General features: G+C 42.8%; 1 protein-coding gene across 7 annotated transcripts in view; it reads right to left on the bottom strand.

Annotated features, from left to right (window-relative positions):
- The window catches only part of pdm3 (POU-domain protein pdm3), a 190,742-nt gene that overhangs the window by 149,487 nt on the left and 14,465 nt on the right, over positions 1–26,790 (bottom strand). For all 7 annotated transcript variants that reach the window (XM_086916951.1, XM_086916952.1, XM_086916955.1 and 4 more), the window contains exon 2: positions 23,675–23,970. In XM_086916951.1, coding sequence (XP_086773077.1) covers positions 23,675–23,941 — 267 coding nt within the window. In that variant the 5' untranslated portion in view covers positions 23,942–23,970. The remainder of the gene's footprint in view (positions 1–23,674; positions 23,971–26,790) is intronic.

Below are 26,790 nucleotides of genomic sequence, written 5' to 3'. Positions count from 1 at the left end.
CCACGGCCCCGGTGTCGAAAACTCGGTTCACTTTCGCGTCGTTTTAATAAAACGCTATGGCCCTGATCGAGAAAAAGGGAACAACGGAAGAGAGTGGGGGGGAGGTAACCGTTCCATACGATAACTCGCGTGACGCCTAATTAAACGTTCTCCGCTCAAAATATCATATTCAACTCGGTAGAACGATCTAGATATCAGCGACCGTGTCACCGTCGTCGTGCATGCGACGACGGCGGCGGCGGCGACGACGACGACGACGACGAGGACGAGGAGGAGAACGAGGAGGAGACACGCACACGAGCGTATTATGGGGGTCGCAGGGACGTGTGAGTGGTCATTAAGGATGCCGGGGGCCACTAATCGTCATCAGAAACGTATTCACCGACGACCACGGGCACGCAGAAAATATAAAATTGCCCGTACGCGGCGATCAATAGGCATAATGATTATTTTCCATGGTATAATGAGCACCAGTCACTCCCACCATCGCGGATTACGTGTGCACGTTCGACGGATAATAAAGGATCCGGGTCAATAGCGATGTAATGAGGTATCTGGACATCGTCGCCAAGATTCTCGAGAGGCGAGACGTTAATGCGTTTTTACGAGAAATGACGAACGTTACTGGTCGATGGTATTCCTTTGTGATCAATGATAGATTTTTCATTTTTCTCTCTCTCTCTCTCTGTCTCTCTGCGAGTATCGTTTCAACTTTGTTCGATGTTGCGGGCATTGTGAATGTTTGCGTATGTTGTGCGGACGTAACGATTCTGTTTTTTTATCTAATTTTTCAAATGTTTACCAGGTACGAAATAAAATAAGAGTGATTATTTCGATCTCTCAATCAATGTCCATCCTGCCATAATTCTCTCTCTTTCTCTGTCTCCCTCTTTATATTGCAAAGTGTTGTGTTGTTATTAGGTGTTAATATTTCATACCGATATCATATTTTACCAATTATTATTTTTCTCTAACAATACAAATTGCAAGTATTGTCGTTTCGTTGTCTAGAAAAATTTTAATTATGATTTAATCGCGATCGGATGGGACCAGACAAATATTTCAGCAGAAATACTCCAATGTTTTCAGGTCATCCCCAAATATATCTCCATTCCGATCGCATTGATTCCACACAACTTGACAGCTATATTTTAACCATTTTATTATTCCATGAGATACTTTGAACCATCCTTAATTTTTCAAACTAATAAACGCGCGAGTATCAACCGGTATCACCCCGATCTCTCAAATTTTCAGTTTTACAAATCCCAACAAACGAGTCGACCGATATTATTAAATTAAACATTTACGCAAACAACGCTTATCAAAAATTCCCCTCCATCTCGATCGATTCCACCAAAAAAAAAAAAAGAAAAAAGATCGTCTTCGTATACATTTCGATATTTCCATTGCACGACGAATCGACGATTGAAACGCGTCAACTCGAACTTTGCCGCAAACTTTCCCCGCCCGGCAGAGAGATTCGAACTTCCTTCGTTGTCCTCCACCAACCCATCGTCCCACGCGCATCGCTCCACCGGGGCAAAAATTCCATTTATCCTTTCGCCGCGTGTGTTTTCGCCGCTGTCCGATCGTGAAACGGCGATTTCGCTTGCGCATATTCATTAACGAGGCTGGGATAATTCATTCGTCGTAGGAGGGGGATATAAAAATATTTTTCGGCTGTGGAAAAAGTGCTGCGGAGGAGGAGGGGGAGGGGGAATTCGCGTGACGAGAATATTCCTGGATCGCCCCTTCCTTCTCGGCAATTATGAGAATGCGTGTATCTAATTTTGCGCCTTGTATTAATTCGATTCGCGTGGCGAGTCGAGGATGGAGGGGAGGGAGGGGGTTCGAAGGATACGCGTGATCGTTAGGTTTCGTTTCCACCCTCCTTTCTCGTCCCTCCCCTTCCTCGTTCCTCCTTTCGTTCACCTCCCCGGGCAGGTGGGAGAAATTAAATTCGACATTCGGTTTTTATGCGGGCGAATTAAGGCGAGCAGAGTTTAGCGCGGTGCATAAAAATTAATTTAACGATACGACGACTTTTGGAAGGGATAGTCTCTCTTTCCATAAAACCAACTTTCTTCGATACGTTCGATGATTCGACAGTAGAGTATTTAGAGTCGTTAGAGTCGTTGCAATAATTTTACAATTATTTTTTGTATATATGAAAAATCCATCGGATGTTTTCTTCGATGCGTCAAATAAAAAAAAAGGAGAGAAAGGGGAAAAGTTGTGACTTGGATTACTCCCGTGTTATTAAAATCTGGATTTACGAGTGTATGGAAGCGCGATAAATACACTACTAGAGAGGGGTGAAATTTGAGTAAGGAACTTGGACGCGACTAGTTTTTGTCTCAGGATTCCCTGCTATGGAACGAGAATTTTACAACAGATTGCCTGTGAGTTGTGAGAGTACATATTTGCCAGGATTACTCACGACCGTTTGCGTCTTGCCCAAGGGCTCTGCAACGCTTTCCAAAAATACTCGAATTTACTGTAATAATGATAAAAAAAAAAAAAAAAAAAAAAAAGAAAAGAAAAAAAGAAAGAGGAGACTTAAATAGACCCCTATTTTCTTTCATTTTAAACCTTCGAGTTTACACGCGTAATAAACACTGGATTAACTAGAATTCCTTTTAAACGGCATTCCCTTTATCTCCTGTGTACATTTTCATACTTACGAAAACGGTGATGAAATTTTCTCCTTCTCTAAATAAATTCCACTAAAAAAAAAGAGACGTATGATTCCACGTATTCTTACGCAACAATTTATCAACGAAAAAAAAAAAAAAAAAAAAATTGCGAAACTACGCAGAGAATACTTCTAATCCGTCCAGTTTTTATCCAGTTTAAAAACTCGAACGAGAGAAGATTTCACTTCGAAAACAATCTTATAATCTGTAATATTGTATAGATCTCGTTAATAAATTTGTACCAATTCGTTCGCAATTTTTTTTCTCCGTTAAAAATTTTCGAAGCGCGAAATGAATTTCATTAGCCAATCCTAATGCCCGAGATAATTTTTAATCGCCTTTGAAGGTGTAATTTCGCGAGAAGGGAGGGGAGGAGAGGGACACGATAAATTAGAAATAGAACAATTCTCGCGAAAGGCGCGAAGTTGCCGGCAAGTTTTAACGATTCCGCGGAATTCGTGTAACGAAATTCCCGCGGACTCGCGAAAATTTCCGTAAATTAGCCGTGGCGCTAAGTAACAGCGGAGTCGTCATTTCGCATAATTTACTCGCATAATGCCGGGTCGGGGCGAAATTGAATCGTTAGGACTAACCGCATCGAAATAAATGGCGAGGTCGCAATTTAATAAGGACCAGTCACCATCTTCCGGTGATTAATTCTTGCTAAAAAGTTCCCGCCAACTTTACAGACTCCTTTCTCATGGATCCTAACTTCTCGGAGTCATTCTCACCGACCGCCAACCCCTCTCCTCCCCCTTCCTCTCGAGGTGAACCGTCCCCTTCCTCAGAGGGCGAGGTAAACTTTCCAACCCCCTCCAGCCAAGTTTCTTTCCTCGTAAAACAGCCGGCAACGACGACGTCCCTCCTGTCCTCCTGTCTAACGCCATCGACACCTAATGTATTTAATTTCCAATTAGCCGCGGCATAATTCGATCGATATTTATGGCCATCGAATAAGCCGAGACGTTCTCGTCCTCCCCTTCTCTCGTCCCTTCCTTCTCCCGTGTATTTTCTTTTGTCCCGGTGCTCGGGATACTTTTATTCTTAATTTTTCTTCTATCTTTTCTATCTTACTCTGTCGTTCGTTTTTCTTTTTGGTATTTCTTTTTTTTTTTCGCGTTAATGATCTTTCGAGTTCTTCTTATTTCGTGAAACATTTTAGGTAATTTCGTGGGGAGATTTCTTTCCATCTGCGATCTTTACTTTTACATAAGATATTTGGAACGATTTGCATTTGTGGAAAGAGAGATAAGAAATAAACTTTTGGAATATTATTTCGATTAAAAAATTATACTTCGACAAGGATCTGAGGAAAATGAAGTTTAACGAGAGATCGGTCGCGGAAGATATTCGAGAATGAGCGGCAGGATGTTCACAAATTGAAATAAGTTGGCAACAACTTGGGCAATTATGATCCTAATTACGACATACATTATGCTAATTTTCCGTTTATATCGTGCCACTCCTTATTCGCGAACTTTCGAACGTCCTCGTGGAAGAAGAAGTTTTCGAAAAAAAAAAAAAAAGAAAATCCGGTACACCAGCGAGATCCGTTCTTCTAAAATCTTCTCTAAAATCCGGCACGAACGATAAACTATCGCATTTTTGCGATAAAAATCTTCTTAACTCGTGTTGCATCGGAGCAATAAAGGAAGATCTACAATCGTGCTCGTCGTTAATCGCTATCCTTCGCGTTTCACGAGGTGAGAATTTCCACCAAAGGAAACGAATCTTCGAATATTTCGAACAAACGTTTTCTAAAATTAATTCAAAATTATTTGAATGCATTAAAATTTATAATACGAATCATTTTTATGCTTCTTTTCCTTCCTAACAAATTATTAAATAAACGGAACAATATTGAATATTCAATTCTTCCAAATTCGTTAAATAAATATCCTCCACTTATCGTTAACCCTACGATTTCTCAATTTTTCATCTCAACTCACCAGCCATCTCACTTGATCATTTGACAAGATAGCACTTTTTCCGCGAGAATCGGGCGAAAAACGAGGAAAATACGATTCGATCCCTTTCACGCGAGGTTTCGTGGGAAAGCAGCAAGACAGAAAGCGAACTATCGAGTTTCTCCCTGTTCCTCCTCGACCCACCCCCTCCCCCTCCTCTACGTTGCCTTAATGTTTCATTCGGCAACGCGAACGGGAAAGGTTTATTAAAATACGGCCGGATGAAAAACGAGAATCGTAAAAACCCAAAGTCCCAGGGCCTCTTTCGATATTTTTCCCTCTCCTTCTCCCCCTCATTTTTTTTTCGGCAGTCAGCCGGAGAGAGGGAGGAGGGGTTTGGAAAGAGGGTGGAACAGAGGGGAGGGGAATACAAGTTATTACGCGACGCTTGGCTCAGACCCGTTTGAAATCCCCGAAGCCATTAAAATAGAAATGGGAAACTCGGCCCTCCCAATTTCAGCATAATATTGTGATTACGATATGCAGAGACGCTTATATATTCGCGCGGGTACGGACGAATGCCCCTTGCCCAGTGTGCTCGCCCAATATCGGTATATCGCCCTTCCACCACCACCCTTGTACATTTATTCCTGCATAATCGACCTCTCGCGTCATTATATTCCTTCAACGCCTAAATGTGCATTTTAATAATAATAAACTGCTGGAACGCCTGGGCCAGATATACAAGAGGAGGTTGCTTCTTAATTTTATATCACCCGTCTCGTCTTTCCTGCTTCGAGAGGAACAACTTCGATTGTATATTCAGTTAGTTTCGTTCGTAGAAACTATACTTTTCTTGGTTCTTGAAAATTGTTGGTGGACAAAGTTTCAGATCCAAATGCTATTTTCAGGTAACTTCTATCGATTATGGTTATTCAGAGATTAAGGGATGATCGGTGATAATTGAGAGTGACGATGTATACTTCGATTGTGCGTACAACGATTATATATTTAATTAGTTTCGTTCCTAGAATATATTTCTCTTGGTTCTTGAAAATTGTTGCTGGATAAAGTTTCACTCTAAATGCTATTTTCAGGTAACTTCTATCGATTATGGTATTCAGAGGTTAAGGGATGATTGGTGATAATTGCTTCGAGAGGAACGATGGATTATATATTTAGTTAGTTTCGTTCGTAGAAGCTATACTTTTCTGATTCTTGAAAATTGTTGGATAAAGTTTCACTCCAAACAGGTGTTATCCTCGTGTAACTTCCATCGATGATGGTATTCAGAGGTTAAGGGATGATAATTTGAAGACAGTAATATCGTGAAAGCAACATCACTCGCTATCGATTCTTCTTCGCTACATTGCAAAGGAAAATTCCTATCCCAGCTGAATCCGCGTAACACGATGTTCGATCGAAAAGAAGAAAATATATTTTTGAAGTAGAAGAGAAAGGCACAACTATCGCGCCACTTGAACGGCATCACCATAAATCCCAAGTGGTATGGCTACGTAGGTCGTATTCGCGCGTGAGATAGTGGCGCGAGTGGAGAATGTATCAAAATCAGGCGCGAGGTTGCTTTATGGACGGGAACGCTCGTAAATACGCACTTCTGCTACTCCTACTCGGCTGCGGAACTGCCGGGAGAAACTGGCTGGGATAGGTTCGCCGATAGAGAAAGGGCCACGAAATAGCTTCCACGGGATGCTAATAAAAGATAGAACCGGATAGATAGAGACTCGAGCGGCTAGATACCGCGCCTCTTGCCCTTACTTCGCTTCCATTGTTTCGCGGATCGTCGTCTTCTTCGACCAACATCGTGGAAGGGATCGATCGCTAGGAAACGAAAAGTGAAAATTGGAAATTATTTTTTTGGAAAATGGTGAGTGAAGAGAGGCGGTGAATCATGTTGGATGTTTATCAGGTATCTCGCTATAAAGGCAGAAATTGGGGGAGGGGAAAGGAAACGGAATGATTGGATTTTTGAAAGTTTTCGTTTGTGTAGAAATATTTGTGTTTGGCCTTCGTAGCGGTAAGGCGATTCATAAATAGTTTAAACGGTTTTTTTGATTCGAAATGCATCGCAATGGGATAAAAGTGAATTTGACTAGATGAAAAAAAAGAATTGGAATTATTTATATAGCAGTATATTATTTGGATTTTTTCGGATTTTTTTAATTTGAACTTTTCTTTTTTAAGTTCTTTCTAATCCGAATTCGAATTATTTAATTTTTGAATTTAAATTTAAATTTTTTGGGCAATTTTAATCCCCAATTCGATCTTTTCCAAATTTTGAGGTAAAATTATTCTTAAATTTAGATTCGTCTATTCATGAATCTCTAAATTTAGATTAAAATTTTTTATTTCAATCTTTCATTCCGAATTACATTAAATCTAAATTCCGAAACTCTCGTTCACTTTTCTCAATATGTTATCCTATCCCAGTTCCTCATATATCGATAGATCTCCCCTTCCTTTCCCCTCCCATACAGACAGAGCAATAAAACGTTTTAAATTAATACATTTCCAAAAAAAAAAACTGCCCATTACCGCGTATAACGATATAATCTTCACCAATCTCGGCAAGAATTCCCATTACGATCCTTGATATCGCGTTAAAGGTACTTCCGATTAAATTACCAATAAATTTCCACGAACGACACCACGTGTTATTAGAGTCTCATCACTGGTTGGATTTCTTGCTTTGCGTTTAATGAAATCTCTCGATCGTCGAAGAACACGCAAAGAATTACGTTGCGGATGGAAATGGTGTTGCCCCAGAGGACAATCATCCGTAAGGTGTTCTCGAGTCAAGGGTACGTTAACGATCCCCTGAAACGTTTCCCAGCCGATTCAAGCCTGGAATTCCCTCACGAGCTGTAGAAACAGTTACACCCTCTCTCTCGATGCCGCGGGCCGATCGATATCCAACGATCGAACTTCGTTTCCTGGTTCGCATCGCTTTACGAATTTAGATTCGCGCGATTTACCGGCTCGCCTCCCCAACTTTCCACTTCTGACGTGTCTATATTTACATTCAAACATCGGAAAAAAATAGGGAAAACTTGTAATAAAGAACTTCAAACTTGAAAATACTCGAATAATAAGAGAATAATAATATGTAACGAGAGGAAAAATACGAAAATATCCAAACTTTCTTTAAACGATAATGCATGCATTTCTCGTCTATTCTCAAGTTGTTAACTATAGTTGAAAACTACGTGGCGCTAGTGTCGCGTCACGTATCGTCACAGCGTCAATATATCTCGCCAGATATGTTAAGCGATTTATTTCGTATACCCTCCTGCAACGTCTAATTTCAAGGCTTGTTGAAACGTTTGTTGAAACGTTTGTTGAAGCCACGTATCGGTGAAACTCGCTCGCTCTATCTCCGCTCACTTGTCCCACCTTCGGTATCTCATCCGACCCGAATCTATTCGATCCATAATCGCGGAACGAGGGGGTAATTTATCAGGGAAGGTCGAAAATCGACGGGAGAGGTATAACGCATTGGCGTTGAACACAGCGTGAAATATGCAATACATATTCGGATCTTGCGTTCCCGGGTACAGTTTATCAGGCGGCATACGCCCTAAATCACGGTATTTTTTAACGTTTGTCATCGGCGGGCGTGCAATCATCTATATTACGCTGTTTGCTCAGATACGTTTCGGTAGGGAGAGAATAAAAAGGCCGGTTTGCAAGGATTCATTGTGGACGATAACGCTGGTATCCCCGGCTGGTGGAACAGGGACACAGATACGGTGGAAGAGGGAGAACGATGACACACTGGCATTACCGTAGATGACAGAGTGGCCGGTTTCATTCACACGCGTGCGTGTACGTTGGACGGTGGTTAACTGACGCGGAATATTTACATTGTGTGGCGGTGCAATTAAGCCTCGTATCCGGCATCAAGCGTAGGAAATTCCGTGCGGACTAACACCTTGCTCCCTGCTTTCATGCCGCCTGTTTCTGTCCTTGTGACAAGCGGACTGTTTCGTGCGAAACAGGAACTTCCAACGACCGTGTTTTTCCCTTTGTTCCCTCCACGCACCGATGATAAACTTTTCCCTTTTTTCACTTCTATCTCGTATGCACGCACGCGTATACCATTTCTTCCTTCCTGCCTGCCTGCCTGCTTGCCTCGATGAAACGAGTACAAGTGTTCGAAACTCGTGCGCGATCTTTGAAACTTCCTATCGTGTTCCAATTATTTTTACACGTCGGATTGAATCGGCTGCGTTATCGATTAGAAATTTCGAAACAAATATGACAAATTTCGAGATTTTAAATATAATTGTTCGATAACTCTTTCAATTTTCCACGTAACGTGGTAAGCTTATTATTAAAGATCGGGGATGTCTTAAAAGTCTTCGTATGAACAGAGGTGGGGATCGGCGAACTACGAATTTCTCTTTTCCTTCGCGATACACACGGATCGGGAAGCGCAAACACGGTGACCCGGCCGAAGGAACTTCCTAATCCCTGTGGCCAGCTAACGTTCAAATCTACGGCGAGCTGGCCAAGCAGATAGTTACACCTCCATGCGGAGATACAGGTAATGCCTGTTTACAGATATCGGGGCAAACATTAATACGAAGTAGCTTCCCCTTCGTACACCGGAGGATTATGTTATTCTTGGAAAAGAGCGCTTTAACCTTTCAACTTCGTTTCAAGAAGGTTCCGTTTCTACCTCGAAATCCAAACTTTTCGTCCGAATTGATCTTGAAATTGATCGGGGAAATCCTTACACTTCTCTCCGGTTGAAAATTCGAAGAACGTACAGAAAGAAAGAAAGAAAGAAAGAAAGAAAGAAAAGAAAATTTTTGACGCGTTACGACACGTCGACGTTTGATCACGCAGACATTAATCGCGATCTCGATCTCAACCTCGCTCGAGGTTTGATAAGTTTTAGATTTTCTTTCGCGAGATTTCGCCCAATGATTTCGAGAAACCATTTCTTATTATCGAACGAATCCGACTCGGCGAGTCAAAGTTAAAGAGCAGGGACGAAGGATCGGCGGTGGTTGCGGTCATCAAGGTGGAAAACGGGTAGGGGAGGGGGTAGTGGCGACACACACGTACAGAGTATCATCCCTTTCAACCCCGTACTTAGGGTGACCATCTCATTTATATAGTAAAACAGAGTCGCGCAATGGTGAAGCAGGGACCGGGAGTTCAGTTTGTTTGTCGAGCAAACGTTTGCCGACGACACCGCCGGACACTGGTGCCTAGCTAGCTCCGGTCCTTGGTACAAGTCTGTCCGAACCACTGAAGGTGGGCAACCGGGGAGGGGGTGGTTGGGTCGCGGCAAGGGGGGAGGGATTTAATACCATCTCCCAGGATGAACAGTGGTGGTCAAATAACTTCGGCCAAGTGATTCCCTGCGACGGTATTAATGTGTCCAGTCCCTTCGGGCTTCTGCTTCATCTCGAAATGTCGATAATCTAAAGGCGCGGTGTTGCCGCCACCCCCTCCAGCGTCATTAGCCTCCATGTTCCCGGAAAATTATTCAACAACGTTGTGCAACGTCCGTTCTATTATATCCCACGTTATATATTATACGACGAAAAGAATCCATCATCCACCCTAAAGCGAAAACAGTGACCCCGATAATTCTTTCCCTCCTCCTCCTCCTCTTCCCAGCAGACGTTAGTTAGGCTCTCGTTTAATTAAGCAGCTTCGATTACACGGTCCAATAAAGGCGCGAAGGATTAAATTCACCGTGCAAAAAGTCCACAGTCACCGCCACGGCTCTCGCAATCAGTATTAATTGAAAATTCCCATCGACGTTACCAGAGAGGGCGGAGGGAGGCTGTTGATAGTCGGTAGCTATTGACGTCGATTCGAAGAAACAAACAATTTCTTCCGTTTCCGTTCCGGCCGAGCGAGTCGTAGTAAGAAAAGGAGGGAGGAGGAGAAGGGCGGAACGAGGGGTGTTATGCGCGGACGAAGATTAAACACGAGTGACGTCCGCGATTTCAAGATTCCATTCGTCTTACTCTAAGATCTAAACATCAAGGTCGTAAATCCATCAATAAATCCCGGCGCCCTCCTCGCGGTGACCACATTTGCTTAGGGATAAGAAGCAAAGACAAGCACACGGGGGCGGCGGGGAGGTGTAAGTCTGTAGGGCAGTGAGGAATGGCTCGGTCTAGCGAGCCTTTAGCCCCGGCTTAGCATGTACTGGAAACACCATCCCCTATCCTTCGTGTCGGGGCCAAGTTATACCCGCAAACAGTCGTACATTAGTGCCTGCAGGAGTCCTGCAGGATTTATAAGGGGCGCCCGCGGGCGCACAGGAGGCTATGCGGCCCGTCTCTCTCTCTCTCTCTCTCTCTCTCTCTCTTCCTCTTCGTTGGTTAAAACTGGAAGAGGGGCGTTGAGAATCGGCCCGGCCGCCAACATCGCGGAGAAACGGAAAGAGACAAGAGGAGGAATCGGAGAGCAAGAGTGGAGATGCTCGCCCGGTCCGATAGAAGGGCACAACGGAGATACACCCAAGGCTTGCGATCTCTCGCTTCTCTAGAAATACGAGGGGATATTTAGACGAGTGCATCGCTCGGTTTATACCTACCCACCGTATCTCCTCTCTCTTGTCTCTCTCCCTCTTCTGTGGATCGAACTCGAATTTCTCCGTTAAAACTAGGGAGCGGGAGTAGAACAGTGTTTATCCACATCATGGAGGAAACGCACGGTCGATGTTACGCAGGGAAATTACTCTTCTCTCGTTCTCACGATTGACCACGCGCGATGATTCCATCCTTAAATCGTGGAACGGAAACGTTGTCGAGGTCGTCGTCGTCGTCGTCGAGACACCTCTCCTCACCCATTCATTATGCACCGCTGAAGGGGATAGGATAATGCACCGGCGGGGATTATCGTATTCGATGGTTGGGAATATACGAATTCGTTGGAACACAGGGAACTCCGTGTTTCGCGAAACTACTTGCTCGTTGGCCGGGCTTTAACGAGCAATTGGCAGCCCGGTGGAAACGGGCTAAACATCAGGGACGAGGAGGTTCCAACTCTCGGGGAGTCTCTAAGAGTTCCGTTCGGTACGTGAGCACGTCGCTGGAGGGTTGGATCGGCCGCGGAAACAAGATGGGGGCTCGGTCAAGGGGGTTGGTCAGGTTGAAGGGAGAGGTCGTGGAGGGAGGGGAGAGGAGAGGGAGAGGGAGGGCGGGTGGGTGGCGGTAGCCAGTGGTCAGCACACTTGGCCGACCCTACTTCGCTAACTAGTTTAATGATATATGTTGAGCTACAAGCGCCTTGATTAATCGTTAACTAATGTTGGACCTCGTAGTGCACCACCACCACCACTACTAAGCCGATGTGTGCCCGCTACCACCACACCGCCGCCGCCACGGCTCCAACTGGCTCGCAGGCCATCGTCGCAGGCCACTATCACCAAGCAGCGACACACCGCCATACGTATACGAAGGAGAGAGGGAACGAACCGGTATGACGAGAGGAAGGAAGGGGAGAGGGGAGGAGGAGGAGGAAGGATGGAAGGTCCACGCCACCGCAGCAGTCCTTACCCTCGTCGTCGAATCCACGGGATCCAAACTCGAACGTGGCCAAACAGAAATCTAATCTCACTCAGCGTATAATTTGATTTATGACTCGCGGCCGTTCGGCCGGAAGGAGATAGAGAAAAAAAAAGAGAAGGAAGAAGGAGAAGAAGAAGGAGAAGAGAGATCGGGACGGGGAGGGAAAGGAGAGGGAGGAAGAAAGGGTTTTGCGCAGGTTTTGGAGGAGTCATCGATGCAATTTGCCGGAGTGTGTCCACCGTCCTTGGGGGATAAGAGAGGCTGATCCGAATGGGGGCGGTGGAGGGGGCGGTACGTACGCAAATTTACGTCTCGCGAGAGAGACATCCCGAAACCCCCTTCAGCCTTCCTCGAATTGAATTAACTCGGCGTCTTCCCCCGGCTCTATTCCTGAGCTCCGCACGTGGAACATTGGTCATCCCTAATTCGCTTATGGCCCTCGATCAATTAAGTCGTCGGCCATTCGCGCAAATCCCGCTGACCCTTCCAGACATCCGCTAGCCCATCAAGACACCGTGTTGCTCTGTGAATCGCCACCTACGATACCATATATTATTCCACGACTAAGTTAGAATTTTTACCCGATATTCTGATTCGTCGATTATTTGTAATCCTGAACGATATCTTGTGAAAAAGTAAGATGGAAAAAAAGTACGTCTAAACGAACGAGTCTTTCCATTTCGTTACATCGATCGTTTTTCTTTTTTTTTCCCCCGAATAAATACTTCTTCCAGATTCTCGTAAAATCCTTAATACGATCTTTTAATACGTAACGATGGCGGAAATCGATACACTTCGATCCATTCGATGTTATTCCGCTATTACGCTCCCCTACAATACAGGATCCTGATTTGGAAAAATATAAACGTATCGTCAAGGGGGCCGTCATCCAATAAATTATCACGAAGTATCATTAGCGCGAGTGGTTAGTTGGTTTTAAATTTGAAAATAATTTTATCGTAAAGTATGGCGTGTTCGAAGGAAAAGGAATCCGAGGAACGCGTCGAGGCAGTCGATTCGCATCCGATTAATGCCTTGAACGCCGATCATAATGCAGGAGTGGCGAATATACGAATATGGCGAACGTATCGCGCGGCTTTGGACAGAGGAGAGAGGACCGAGAGGGGAGTGGCAGGGAGAGTGAAGGGGGGGATGGCTCAGGGATGCAAGACACCGTGAAATTACCAGCAGAGTCTCCCATCCCCGTGTGGGTGGATGGGTGGAACGGACTCTGTCCACTCCGCGCCCTTGGACCACCGTCCAACCGGGTATTTGTCTTGTCTCCTTGTTTATGAGATTCAACATTGTTATTTGGCACCGCACCGGAGAGTTCTAGGTACCGTGTGGCCGCTAGTTTCCGCCGAGTTTCCTACTTTAAAAGGCCGTGTCCTGGTGCGCGATTTCACCGTGACTTATCCGCGCTTCTTCCTCCCTTGCACGATTGTCTTTAATCAAGGTGGAAGGGGCGTCTTAGACCCTCCTCCCGAAAGAGAGAGAGAGAAAGAGAGAGAGAGAATTCTCGTGAATCAGACGAGCGAGAGACGTAGAGAGTAAGCGAGAATTTTTTCGCGTGTAAACCGAGCTTGAAAATACACCTTTGTGAAAATTTGCGGAAGTTTAATAAGCGAAAGAATTCTTTATAGAGGATTTTATTTAATTTCAGTTTACTTGGACGATTTTTTTCGAGAGTCGAGTCGAAGGAAGATCCATTAAAATCTTCTCTTTGATAAATTTTCTTTAATATTCAACTCGTGTCGCGCGATAACGAGACCAAACTCGTAAATATCGAATTAAAAAGAAGGGGAAAAAAAGAACTATGTATTCCTCGAGTATCTGGGATCTCGATCGGTAAAAATGTACGCGAGTTCGACACGTGATCCGTGAATTATCGTAAGAAGAGGTTCGAGTATAATCATCGCCGTTTAAATTACTTAATAACGGGGCACGAGTGTGGGATGGAAGTTTAGCTGCGTGGCAGTATCGTTAGGGGCGGTCCGCATTTTCAATTAAATATATCTCGCGTAATCGCGACGCCTTATCGCTAGCGTAATACGTTCTCGATTGCGAGGCGAGCATCGAACTGGTTTGGACAATGGTCCCATATACGGCGCAGCGGCGAATTGCAATCACGTTTCCCGCGGTGCTTAGCGTTCCCTCCTTCGCAAGATACTGTTTTAAATCAGTCGAGATAATGTTATCCGGCTTATGTTCCGCCTAATCGTCGAATTATCTCGGCTACCAGCTCGGCTAAGCCCCCCTTCCTCGAATTAGCTTCTTTTCCTACCGCTGATATATACAAGTGGAATTAGAATAAACAAAGGAAACCGCTATAAAAGAAGCCTTATACAGAGAAAAAAGAATAGAGAGAGAAATAGAGAATTCGAAGGAAGATTATTGAAGATATCGATTTTATATCGATTTTAATTATTTCCCTTTGGTATCTGATCGGCAGCTATGCTAGTTATTGATATTGATCGAATCTTATTAAAATAAGAAAAAATTTTGAAACCGATATAACTTCGATGATAATGATTTTCCAACGACGAATGAAGAATCGTTGGAATTTTTTTCTTTAAAATGGTTTTTTTCTCGATACGACTTATTCGATTCCCGAGATATTTTTATCCTTGTCGGTTACTCGGACAAGTATCGGTGAATACTAGTTCCAAGAGAAAAATGTGGATAATCTATTCGTAATCTATGTTGAACTTGATGATAATTTTGAACATCGTTGTACATCGTCTGAGATATCGAAATAAAACAAAAAGCAACTTTAATTTCCTCTATTTCACGAACAATTTCCTTGACGAAAAAATTTTTAGGTTTTGAAGTTTTATTTGACGTGATTTTACTTTTCAACTGTACAAAAAATCCGCAGTCAAAAATTAAACGGTAATTTAACTTTCGAGCAAAAGTTATTCGATGTAATTTGCTGTGTTAAATAAAAAATTTTGGAATACTAGATTAAACATAATTGATCTTAATAAACTTCAATACTCTTGCATGACCTATTTAAATCATTCAAGTAGACCTGAACGTTGTTACGTGGAATTTCCATCAATTGAATAATTGTAGTTTTGAAATAAATAATTTTTTAATATAACCAATAAAATGCGCATCTTACAATGCGCAAGATTAAGTAAGATTAATGATGTAATTATTATTGCTTATGTGTAATTATGTACAGTATTGTGTTTATATTTCTTCAATTACACACAATTATGAAAAAGGAGAAAAAAATCGAATAAAAAAAACAAGAGAAGAGAGAAAAAGATTCAATCAAAAGTAATAAGATGTTCGTTTATAAATAATTTCATATGCATGTGAATTTAATGGGCTGGGTTTGGAGAAGATTCTCACGACGATAGCTGGGATTTATACGAGCGTGTAATTGATTGGTCGCTCGCAGCAAGAGGGATCGTCGTTTTAATAAGTATTTTCCAAATGGATTCTTAGAATCTCGTTAAGGAACGATCTCTGGCTAAATACGTAGTGGCCGTTGCACAGCAAACACACACGCATATACACACGGGCTTGACTGATTATACCGAATTAGGTGTCTACGTGGCAGAAAATCCCTTGTTCCACAGCGCGGGGTAGGGAGGGGAGTTTTAAGCTTGTCAATGAATGCCCGTTGATTAACAATTAGTTTGAAATAGACTCGAAGGATCGTTCTTTGTTTGAAGATTAAGACACAATTGCGCTATTATTTTTCATCTTCCGTTTTCTATTAGTTAATAGACACGACGATACTTTCGATCGAATTAAAATTAATAATAACATCTCAAACTTAATCCAAACTTCCCTCATCTCTCGACCCAACTTCTAAAAACCCTTTCCTTCAAATCGCTCGCAACATCCTACGATTCATCTATTACAAATTCTCAATCGTTTATCACTAGATCACAATTAGATTACGAACCCTACTTTCCAATCTCTAAACAAACTTCCAAACATCTCAAAACTCACGTCCCTAATGAATAAACCGGTCCCAAAATCGTCCAAAAATTTCTTCCATCGCCTATCGTCGATCGATCGTCGAAAAAAAAAAAAAAAAAAGAAAGAGAGATCGGGGAGTCGATTCGAAAGATGAACGAGGTATTCACGTGGCGCATAATTCGCGCAAGATTCGCATCAGATGCGAACGAATGACGCGAGCGAATTTGCGGGGGTGGCGGATGAGGAGCTGCTCGCGGTCCGAAGAGGGATAGGTGGGATAGGTTTCGGCGCGTCGCGGCGGGAGCGTCGCCCTCAAAGAGCGTCGGCAATTAATTTTACAAGGACGCAAAAAGGACGGGAATAAGCGGGGGGAGGAGAGGGTGGTGGAGAGCGGAGGAAAAGCGGCCCGTGTGTGGGCCGTGGCTCAGGACGGTCCGCGCGCGGGGTCCTCGCGCGACGATGGGTTTTTATCTGCACCGGAGTTGTCAGGCCAACGAGTTCTCTGCCTCGTTGCCTGGCCACTGGCGTATAATGTCCACCGTCAATATAAGCTGTCGGATGCTTTTTCCTAAATTGACAGATTTTCAATTTAATCAAGTTCCAATCTAATGGAAAAATGCCCGATCTATCGGGGGATGTTCGGCCGTGGCTCGTCGTTTCTCTCTCCCCTCCTCCCCTTTTACCTCCCCTTTCTCTCTCTCTCTCTCTCTTTCTCTTTCCACGTATGTACGTACGTACATGCATGGCTTCACTTCTATACACGTGTGCAAACGTGTGTATATATATATATATATAACGTGTATGGAGAGAGCGAGGCAACGACGGAGTCTGAATGTAGCCGCGGAGGGGCCAGATTGAAATAATACTTTTATGTTTAATCGCAATCGAGGAGTCCACCGCTCCACCGATTGTGCGGAGCCGCACGCCGATCTCCGAGATTAATCTATTGATAAACATTCCATCACTCCGCGAATAGCAAGCGGGAGAAATAGACGAGCCGTCGGCCGACGGGATATCACCCTTCTCCCTCCCTTTCAACCCCTTCCCCACCGTACACTCACCCTTTCTCTCGCTGTGTGTACTTGTCCCTCTCTCTCTTTCTCTCTCTCTCTCGCTCTCTCTCTCTTTCTCTCTTTATCTGCTTGGATCTGTTCGTTCGTTCTTTCCTTCCTTCCTTCCTTCCTTCCTTCCTTCTCTCTCGCTCGCTCTTTATGTCCGTTTTTTTTTTTTGTAGGTTTTCGTCGACGTCGTTCTGGCTGCCTTGCTTTTACCGAACGCCGCTTGTCGAGCGTACCCTTTTTCTCTCCTTTTTTCCTCGCTTTTTCTCCCTCCCTCCCTCCCTCCCCCCTTCCTCCTTTTTTTCTTTCGATTCACTTCTTTTTACTCTCCTTTCCCCATTTTTTATTCTTTATTGGCTGAATAAACCTTTCGCCGAACGGCAAGCACACGATCGTGCGTCATAAAATCGCAGATTTTCCAATCCATAAAGCGACGTCCACTCTCTCGGCGAGATGCTTTATGGATTTTTCAAGTTTGGATACCGGGATAAGAGATATCGTTTTCGGCTAATTATCAGATTTTTGATGCACGTGTTTCTCTTTCTTCTTTTTTTTTTTTTTTTTTTTTTTTATGAAACTTGTTGTTTGCACATTGGATAATTTTTCAGTTGGTTTATATACACTCGTTGAGATCGTATTGAAAATAATTTGCGTTTGAAAACGCAAGAAATTAAAGCTACGTGTCGTAAATTCATTTTATACCGTACAAAACAGACAATGTCGCGTTTGAAATATGAGTAACTACTTAGTCAGTAAACCAATTAGTTGGCAAGTTTCAACGACAACAAGTTTCTCTAAGAAGAACGGCGGCGCTTGATGAACTGGAAACACAAAGTAGCAAATTGCACGGTATAGATGTGGTGGATGTGGCAAACCGTTTTCGAAAATGCATATACACGATCGATATTCTTTGCTTTATTCCGAGCAGCTATATTTCGACAATTTTTAATAATCTCGATAATCTTCATTTTCAAACGAATTAAAAAATTCGATAAGTATTGAGAAATTTCATTGTTTCACGTTTCTTATCAAACATTTATCATTGACTTTTCGACTAAAACAAACTTTCTTTAGAATCGAATATCAAGATTAAATTTCAATACCATTACTTCGTAAGTGCAAAAGTTTGCGACACCGCTATTCCTACGCTTATCGAACATTTACTTTATATATTTCTTTTTCGAATCCCGAATAACTGGAACCCGTCATCAGGAACGATTCAGAAATCATCGAATCCTCACAATCTTGTCCCGGAGGATAATTGTGAAATTCGATCGAGCCCCGATTGACTCGGTGAAATGAGCCAGCAGAGGTAATGAGATCCAAACGTGAAGCCGGTTTGCAGCGCCAGCATCCCTCGTTTGCCTTCAATCACTTTCTTGACAGATGCATTTACGGTTCTGGCCTCCTGACTATCAAGGTGGAATGCGCCTTAAGGCCCTCCTTCGCCGACTCAACCTATCGATCCATCGACCAGTCCCCTATATATATATATCCCATTCTCTTCGACTCATCCAAAGAGTCAAGTTCAATCACACGCTGCTTTTTCGGCAAAAATCTCGAAATCGTCGATTTTATAATATTCCAACTCTGTCGGAACTCTCGAACGCGACACTTTTCTTAAGAAGAATCTCTTAAGGACACGTTCGTGACGACGCATCCATTTCCTGTTTAACCGAACAGATACATATCGACTTGCTGTTGCTGCCAAAGCTTGCTCGATACATTTCGACGCCCCTCTCTGTTTTTATTTCAACTTGTGTCCCAAGTTGTGTGGAGATGCTGGATCATGACTGTGCCAGTGGTTTCTCATAGATTCGAGGGAAACTTTCTTTCCGCTGGTCTTTTTTGACGCCGCACGCTGGGTGATTTCAATGCCCTCGATGCCGCTTCGACTTCGTGTATTTCGCGATAAAATCGGGATTATTCTTTTCTTTTTTTCTCTCTCTCTCTCTCTCTTTTTGGGAGATTATGTTTGAACGTTAAATGTACAAAAGTAACGTAAAACACTTCGTTAGATGCGAGATCACACTTTCAGGAAAGTGAGAATCAATGAATATAAAAAATCGTAGCAAAATTTTAGGAACGATACAAAATGGAAGGAATAATTCAAGGAATGTTCGTTTCCATTGCGGAATGGGAATAATGTGTAGAAAAAATAGAGAATACAATCGCGAAAAAATTTTCTTTTGCCGATAAAGTTTCACGTTCGTTTTACACCGGTATAATAATTTCTACTTTCGATGATTGCGTTATCTGATTTTGTTACGTATAGTTTCGTATTCTAATGGGAAGAAAGATCTTAGGAAAGTATAAGCGTAACCTTTGCAGGATTTCTGCAAGCATTAGACGTAGATGGAATCGAACGTAACTGTTTCAATGAGACAATAAGAAGAAATAGCGAAAGCAGCGATGACCATGAGAAAACCGTGACCGATAGCATTGAACACGTATATTCTATCCAATGTTTTCGCAACAACGTTTTTATGATTTTTAATCGTCTATGATCGTGTCTTCGCGCGCACGATCTTTCACGAAGAATTTTTCAGTCGAGTGACTCGCGTTTAGTCACGAACGGCCTCGTGCGTCTTCGACGAAAATCCTTGAAGGACTCTGCCTTTGTATTCTCTCGTTACTTATTATCTTGTTGCTGAATGTCCATTATTCTCGCGAGAAGAAGATATTCCATAATTAGAAGAGAAATAAGTACAGTGACATTGAGAGAATCGTTAAGAAAGCGTCGTTCGATAATTTATCATCATTAATCGACGATCGTTGTTCCATCTTGGAAAAATTGTAATTTGATTTTTTTCTTTCAATGAAAATTGAAATTAACGTACCTGCAATTTTATATATTCGATTCTACGATGAAGGATGATATATATCGATCAAAAAATTCTGTCACCTTAAATTCACTGCACTCACACTTCTCTTTCATTTATCAAAATTTCTAATTTCCATCCCTCTTTAATAAATTTTCAACCCCGTCTAATAAAAATTTCAAAAAGATAAGATAAACGTGCCACTGCACCAAACCCATTGCATACTCTATTAAAAAAAAAAAAAACATACGAACAAACCCTGAGCATCTTTGACGCGTCAACAGCGATAAGTAAAAAGAATCCCGGACAATTTCTCGCCGAGAATCTTTTCATATTTCAGCTGGAACGCGGCAACCACCGCCCCCACGCACGGCCGAAGCTCACCGGCGACATTATTATGTATGCTGTTAAACAGAGAGGAGGGGGCCCGTTTCTTTTTTCCGCTCGTAGTCGCTGTGAAACACATCCTAGTTCTTTTGCGCGTAAATTGCACCTCCCCCCTTCCTCAGACACCCGATCCTGGGAGGCATTAAGTCCATGCGTGGATGGATCCTGGATGTTTGCCGAGGGGATAATAGTGTAATGGATGGATAGAGGGTTGGCGGAGGGAGGGAGAGCGTGGACCAACGGATGAGACTGCTGTTTTCGAGACTCTAGTCTCGAGGCTGGCCGCGGCTCGCGGTTCCTCTTCTGGTATACTATTATTCTCTTTTGTCGGCTAATTGGCATCATTGTTGTGCATTGTTGGACGGACGAATTTGTTCCGCGATGCCCGGAATCGACCGGCCGTCCCCGGGAAAAGAAGCGCTTTTGTCGAACTTTAATAATACAACCGACGAATGCGACCGACAATTAGGATTACACGTTAATATCGGCTAAGCTCTGTTAGTCCTTCCTGTATCGTTTTAAACGAGCTTCTGAAAATTTCCCTGTTACGTATAAGCTTTTGCACGGGGTGGAAATTCGTCGTTCCTTTCGAGTTTCTCGCGTATATACGTGTCGATCCGCGAGAAATATATTTTATCTCATCATCTGTAAAATGTATAAATAAAAGTTCTAAATATCGATGGAATTTACGATTCCAAGGATTCTAGGATCCTATAAAAATCGCTATGCGAAAAGAGCGAAGGTTTCCTTAAAAAAAAAAAATTCTCCTTAAATCAAATTTAACCACGAATCCTAATCTCTTTCTCTCGAATACCTATCGGCTACCAAGTAATTCACCGCTTACGAACCGAACAAAACGGTTCTCGTTAACAGACCACCCATAAATACTAATTTCGCGCGTAGCACGCAACTACCTCCATATACACGAACCTAACCTCAAATCCGTTCCTCGATCATGCGAGTCTATATCCGTTTCCTCGAGATCTAAGGATTATAATAAACAATTATCCGATCCGTGGTAACGAACGCGCACAATATCCCTCCAAAAAATAAAAGAAAAAAAAAAGAAAAATAAAGACCAAGAAAGAGATCACGATCGTAATAAAGATCGAGCGCTCGATTCTCTGATACGGATCACAGGCTGATAAATGATCGACGCTGGATGGAGGGGCGGCTTGGAAACTGTGATTAGACTTTACTCCGTGGCGTGGAACGCGGAAGTGTTTCGCGCAAACGCTTAGGCAAATGTCGTGCGCATATACGCGCGGTGGAGAAGTCGCATACCGTGGTGGTACACACGTAGCCCCGTTAGAAACTTTGACATTCTATCTGCTACGATTTTCCCACGGGCGCAACCGATGCAACCTAACGGGAGCAACCTTTTCCGCCAGTTTTAAGGTAATAACACGGAGCCGGGCCCCGTTCTCTTAATGCCCGGACCACGGCGCTCTCCCAGTATGGAGATTAGATTGGCCACACGAGTGAACTACCGGTAAACGAACGTGTAAACCACCCGATAACCCGCCTTTGTCTTCTTTTTTCCTCCGCCACGTCGATACGCGGGCTTAAGAGAGTCGCGTGTGATCTATGATTCGTGGAAATTTCGCGTGCCCGAACAGATTGCACGTTTTATACACACGATTTATATACACACGGGTGTTTGATATACGGGGAGAAATTGTCCAAGTCGAGTGAAAATTGTTCGAGGGAATTTTACGATCGTTGAATTATTTCCATTCGGTGGAAATAATATTTTATGATGTACAAATGTAAAATGGTTATTATGGCGACAACGCCATGTTCGATCATTTTTTCTTTTTTTTTTCTTCTTTTTTTTTTTTTTTTCTCGCTTTGAGGTTAAGGAGGTAACATTCGAGAAACTTTCCGGGAAAAATTGTTACGAGAACTTTTTCTGGTGGATCGTATATATATTTGATTTATCATGTGTCTAATGGACACGAGAAGTGGTAAAAATTACATATTTTTCAGCAAAATCGAATTGGTTTTTATACGGCTCGTATATTAGACACATTTTAATTAAAAACGATATGTCAGAGAAGTAGCACCGTAACCTATAAATCTTTTTCATCAATTTTTCAGAAACGAAAAGATTATCCACTCACTGGAACGGCGGATAATTAATAATTATTTCATCCTCGAGCTTAATTTTTTATTACATTTGAAACGTGTTCAATTAAAACAAACAGCCGAGACAATTTAATCACGTTCATCCAGGAAGCTTCTCAATTGTTTGGACATATAAGGTTTGGGGGGGACAATTTGATTTCAGATTGATGATCGGGTATCACGCGTTGTGCAATCTCTAAAGAAAGAATCAGCTTGGTACATTGACCCCGGCCGTCCACATGGAAGTCGTTCGACACGCTTTGTTTTGTACGTTAATCGTATACAGGTCAGAGAGACCATTGGCCGATTTAGGTTGGGATGCGGCGCGGCAGCTACTTAACCAGACAATTGGTTGTCATTGACACACAAAACCGTTACTAACGAGTGTGACGATCCTTTCGACCGAGGGTCTTTCCTATTAACGTTCTGGAACGTCAGCCCGCAGATATCGGGGGATGGAATCCTCGCGTTTGCCTCCGGCCGAAATTACTAGAATTGAGAAATTAATTCGCTCCGAATCGTGGAAAATATACAGCTCGTTTGTCCAATAATTTCAAATATTTCTATCTATTTGCGTCTATTTATATATTCGCAAGAATCGAAAATGATCTAACTAAAAATTATCATAAATTATCGATTTCTAATTCTATTAAGCAAAAGAAGAGTCCAAGGATCGTAAGAAATTTTATAACGATACTCTCTATAAATTTTAATAGCCGTTTCTATTTCTCAATTTTCTAAAACGTTTTCTCGTGACTTGATATCTCATAAACATAAATACACAGAGAGAAGGAAAAAAAAAAAGAAAAAAATAATCACAGTGATATAAATCACGGTGATTAGCCACCCCTTTAATTACAATCCTCGAAGAATTCGAAAACCCACAATTTCAATTTCGAAAATTCGACGAAAGAAACTGAATACGTTCGATTTCAATACGATATTTCCAACAAATTTCTTCGATCCATCCGTCGAACGACATCCACGCGAACGACACTTTACATATTATCCAAATTTAATTAATCGCGTATTTAACGAGCATCGATGCAATTCGATGTTCCCGCGTTGATTAGAACGAATCTTAATCGATCACGGTACATTAATCGACCTCTCTCTCTCTCTTGAGAGAGAGAGAGAGGTGGATAGAAGATAGTGGATTCATGGAGGACTTACCTCGCTCTTGAGATTCAATGGCACATCACAGGGCGCGTCCAACTCGGCTTCCGTTTTCACCTGATGAGACAGCATACTGTGGCTGTGCCTGGGCGGCACGGCGGTCGCCAACATGTTGGGATGCTGCAGATGCTGAAGACGAGGTTGGAGATGGGACTGGTGGTGATAAGGCGGCGACAATTGGGTGTTCAGAGTGCGAAGATCAGCTGGCGGGGAAGCGGGCGCAGCGGTACTGCTCTGTTCCTCCTCGGCCGAACCCTCTGCCATGTCAGCCTTGCATCCCGGGGACTCGTAATCTGCAAATCGACCAAAACTCTCTAAGGACCGATCTAATAGTTGAAATCGCCGCCTGCGCGCCACCCCTGCTCCAATTCCATAATGCCAGGGATATCATTTCGCGATTGTTGGATACGCGATGATTGTTGGTTCGCTTTACCTGCGTTTAATTTTCCTTTATCGATAATTATGCAAAATCGTTGTGGCAAAAAGAATTTTGCTTTGTATGAACAAAGAAACGATTCCTTTTTTCGCTTTGTACGTTACGCTTATCCTTGAACAATTTTTCCCCGAAAGGATCAATCACGCGCATAAATATCATAAATTTATTACGATGTATTCGTAGAAGTTGTAAAAAGAATATACGTGGTCATGAGTCATATTGTAAATTTTCGTATTTCTTATTGTGTATCGCGTTTGTGTATCGCATTTGACCAAGGCTTTGTTTTGTTTACGAAACAGACACAGAGTCGACGGAGAATTGCGGCGCAAATTTTCGCGACATATTTTTAATTTTATCGAATACTTTCCTATCCTATCTTTCACAAATTCAAATTATAACAATATTAATTCCTATTTAATACAAATCTCATCAATCGTACGTTAAATGTACATTAAAATGATTCCTGATACAATTCTCGAATCACGAAGGAAAATCGAATAATATAGACGTCGAAGCATTAAACGAATACAAGTAAAGAATCAACAATACGAAGAAGAAAATTATTAACAAACGAATCTATTCAAACCTAAACCCATTAAGGTGATTCCTGATACAATCCTAAATTCTCGAATTACGAAGGAAAATTGACGTCGAAACGTTAAACGAATACAAGTAAAGAATCACACAAATCACCAATACGAAGTAGAAAATTATTAACAAAAGAATCTATTCAATACAAACCTAAATTCATCGATTAAGATGATCCCTGATACAATCCTAAATTCTCGAATTACGAAGAAAAATCGAATAATATCGACGTCGAATTAAAACGAACATAAGCAAAGAATTACACAAACCAACAATACGAACTAGAAAATCATTAATAAACGAATCTATTCAATACAAATCTAAGCCCATTGATTAAGATGATTCCTGATATAATTTTAAATTCTCGAAGGAAAATCGAATAATATCGACGAATAACATCGAAACATTAAATGAGCACAGGTAAAGAATCGCAGAAACCAACAACACGAACTAGAAAATTATTAACAAATAATTAATAATTTCAAATATTCTTACCGATAAGATCCATCGAGTGAAAGCCCGCAACATAATTTCGATGAACTCAAACACCGAGCGACACGGGACGATGAGTCACACGAATTCGAGCACAACAACGCGACGAGGAGCTCTCGGCTCGAGCTCCAACCGATCACTGACCTTCCCGAGCAAATCTTCCAATCCGCGAAACCGCGGATAGAAACGACGCGATCGACAGATTTCGAAATTGTCCCCGGGAAACTTAAAAGGGCAGCGACACGCATAAACACGATACTAATTAAACACGGCCTCTCCCGCCAGCCGTATCGAAGCGTGTTGCGCGCAGCTGTTAAGAATGCAGACGGTGGAAATTAGAAGGAGGTTCCCCCGTTCATCTTGCCGACTTCAAAGCAAAAACATTTGGTCGATGGCATCGGACGAAAATGTTCGAGTAGAAGAGAGCCGAGGCGGGGATAGAGAGAGAGAGAGAGAGAGGTCATGGCACCCGATGGATTCAAGAATAAAATCCTCCGAGCAGAGCGCGCCACCTAGCGACACCTCGCATTTATCTGGCTAATTATTTTTATCTAAGAGGCCTGTTAGTAAGAATTCAAGGGCAATGAGATCAGCCTGCCTTCCAGAGGAAGAGATCCTTCTTAACTCCATCCTCCCTCCTCCCTCTTCGATCCTCTCCCCTCCTTCCATCGCTTCCTTTTTCCCTCCCTAATTCCCTCCTCCTGGGGGCAAAAGCTCGAGGGATCCATCGTCGAAACGGCGCGGCTCGTGTACTTACTGAACGCAACTAACAACATCTGCTTCTATTTTTGCGCTGGCCCGAGTCCAGCGCTTCACTTTTTTAAAAGCCGTGTGCTCCTATGACGAACGGCTGGATGGATGATCGAGCGGAAGCAGAACAGGGCTACAGGGGTGAAACAGAGATTGTGTACGAAAGAAAGGCAGAGAGAGAGAGAGAGAGAGAGAGGAGGGGAGGGAGAGACCGATGGCCGGTTTATTCTGGACAAATTATTGTCAAAGGGCGCACCTTCTATGCCGGCCGGGCTACTTTGTTCCTCATAAAAGGCGTTTTATAATGGCAGACCGTGTAAATATTTCTCGGACGGTGTATTTTTTTAAAAAAAGAAAAAAAAAACGATACGACACCGTGTTCCCCATCCGTGATATATAAAGGTTCCTCTCCTCTAGGAGAGAGAGGTTGGTCTAGACGTGCATGCAGGTTGGATATGAATGTGTACGAGGTGGCTTGGCACCACGTACACCGATGTGCACGTAACACACGTAATTGCCGTAGTTTTGTGTCTCGTTATCGGGGAATTAACGCGCGGGATTGCATCATTCGTGAGAATTTCTGGGAGCCTATAGGCGGACGGTTAATTGCTCGTGAAAGGCGCGAGATTTCATGACGATTTTGTCTGGCAATTTTTCCCCGCTCGTGGTGGAAGAATTCTTTCTATGAAGGAGGAACTTTGCGTATGGAGAGGCTAGGGTTTGGCCGTGTTTACACTCACTCGTGATTAATCGTTTTCATTGAGGGAATTATTACGGTTGAAATTTTGGGGTCATGGTTAAGCAGAGTGTAATTGTGGCTTGGTGATCTAATCGTTCGAGTTAATTC

This window comes from Apis florea, unplaced genomic scaffold (genome assembly GCF_048593485.1).
Source record: "Apis florea isolate Af1SG1 unplaced genomic scaffold, ASM4859348v1 contig_3810_pilon, whole genome shotgun sequence".
NCBI lineage: Eukaryota > Metazoa > Arthropoda > Insecta > Hymenoptera > Apidae > Apis > Apis florea.
The sequence above is the reverse complement of the archived record's forward strand: the minus strand, read 5'-3'. Positions and strand labels throughout refer to the sequence as shown.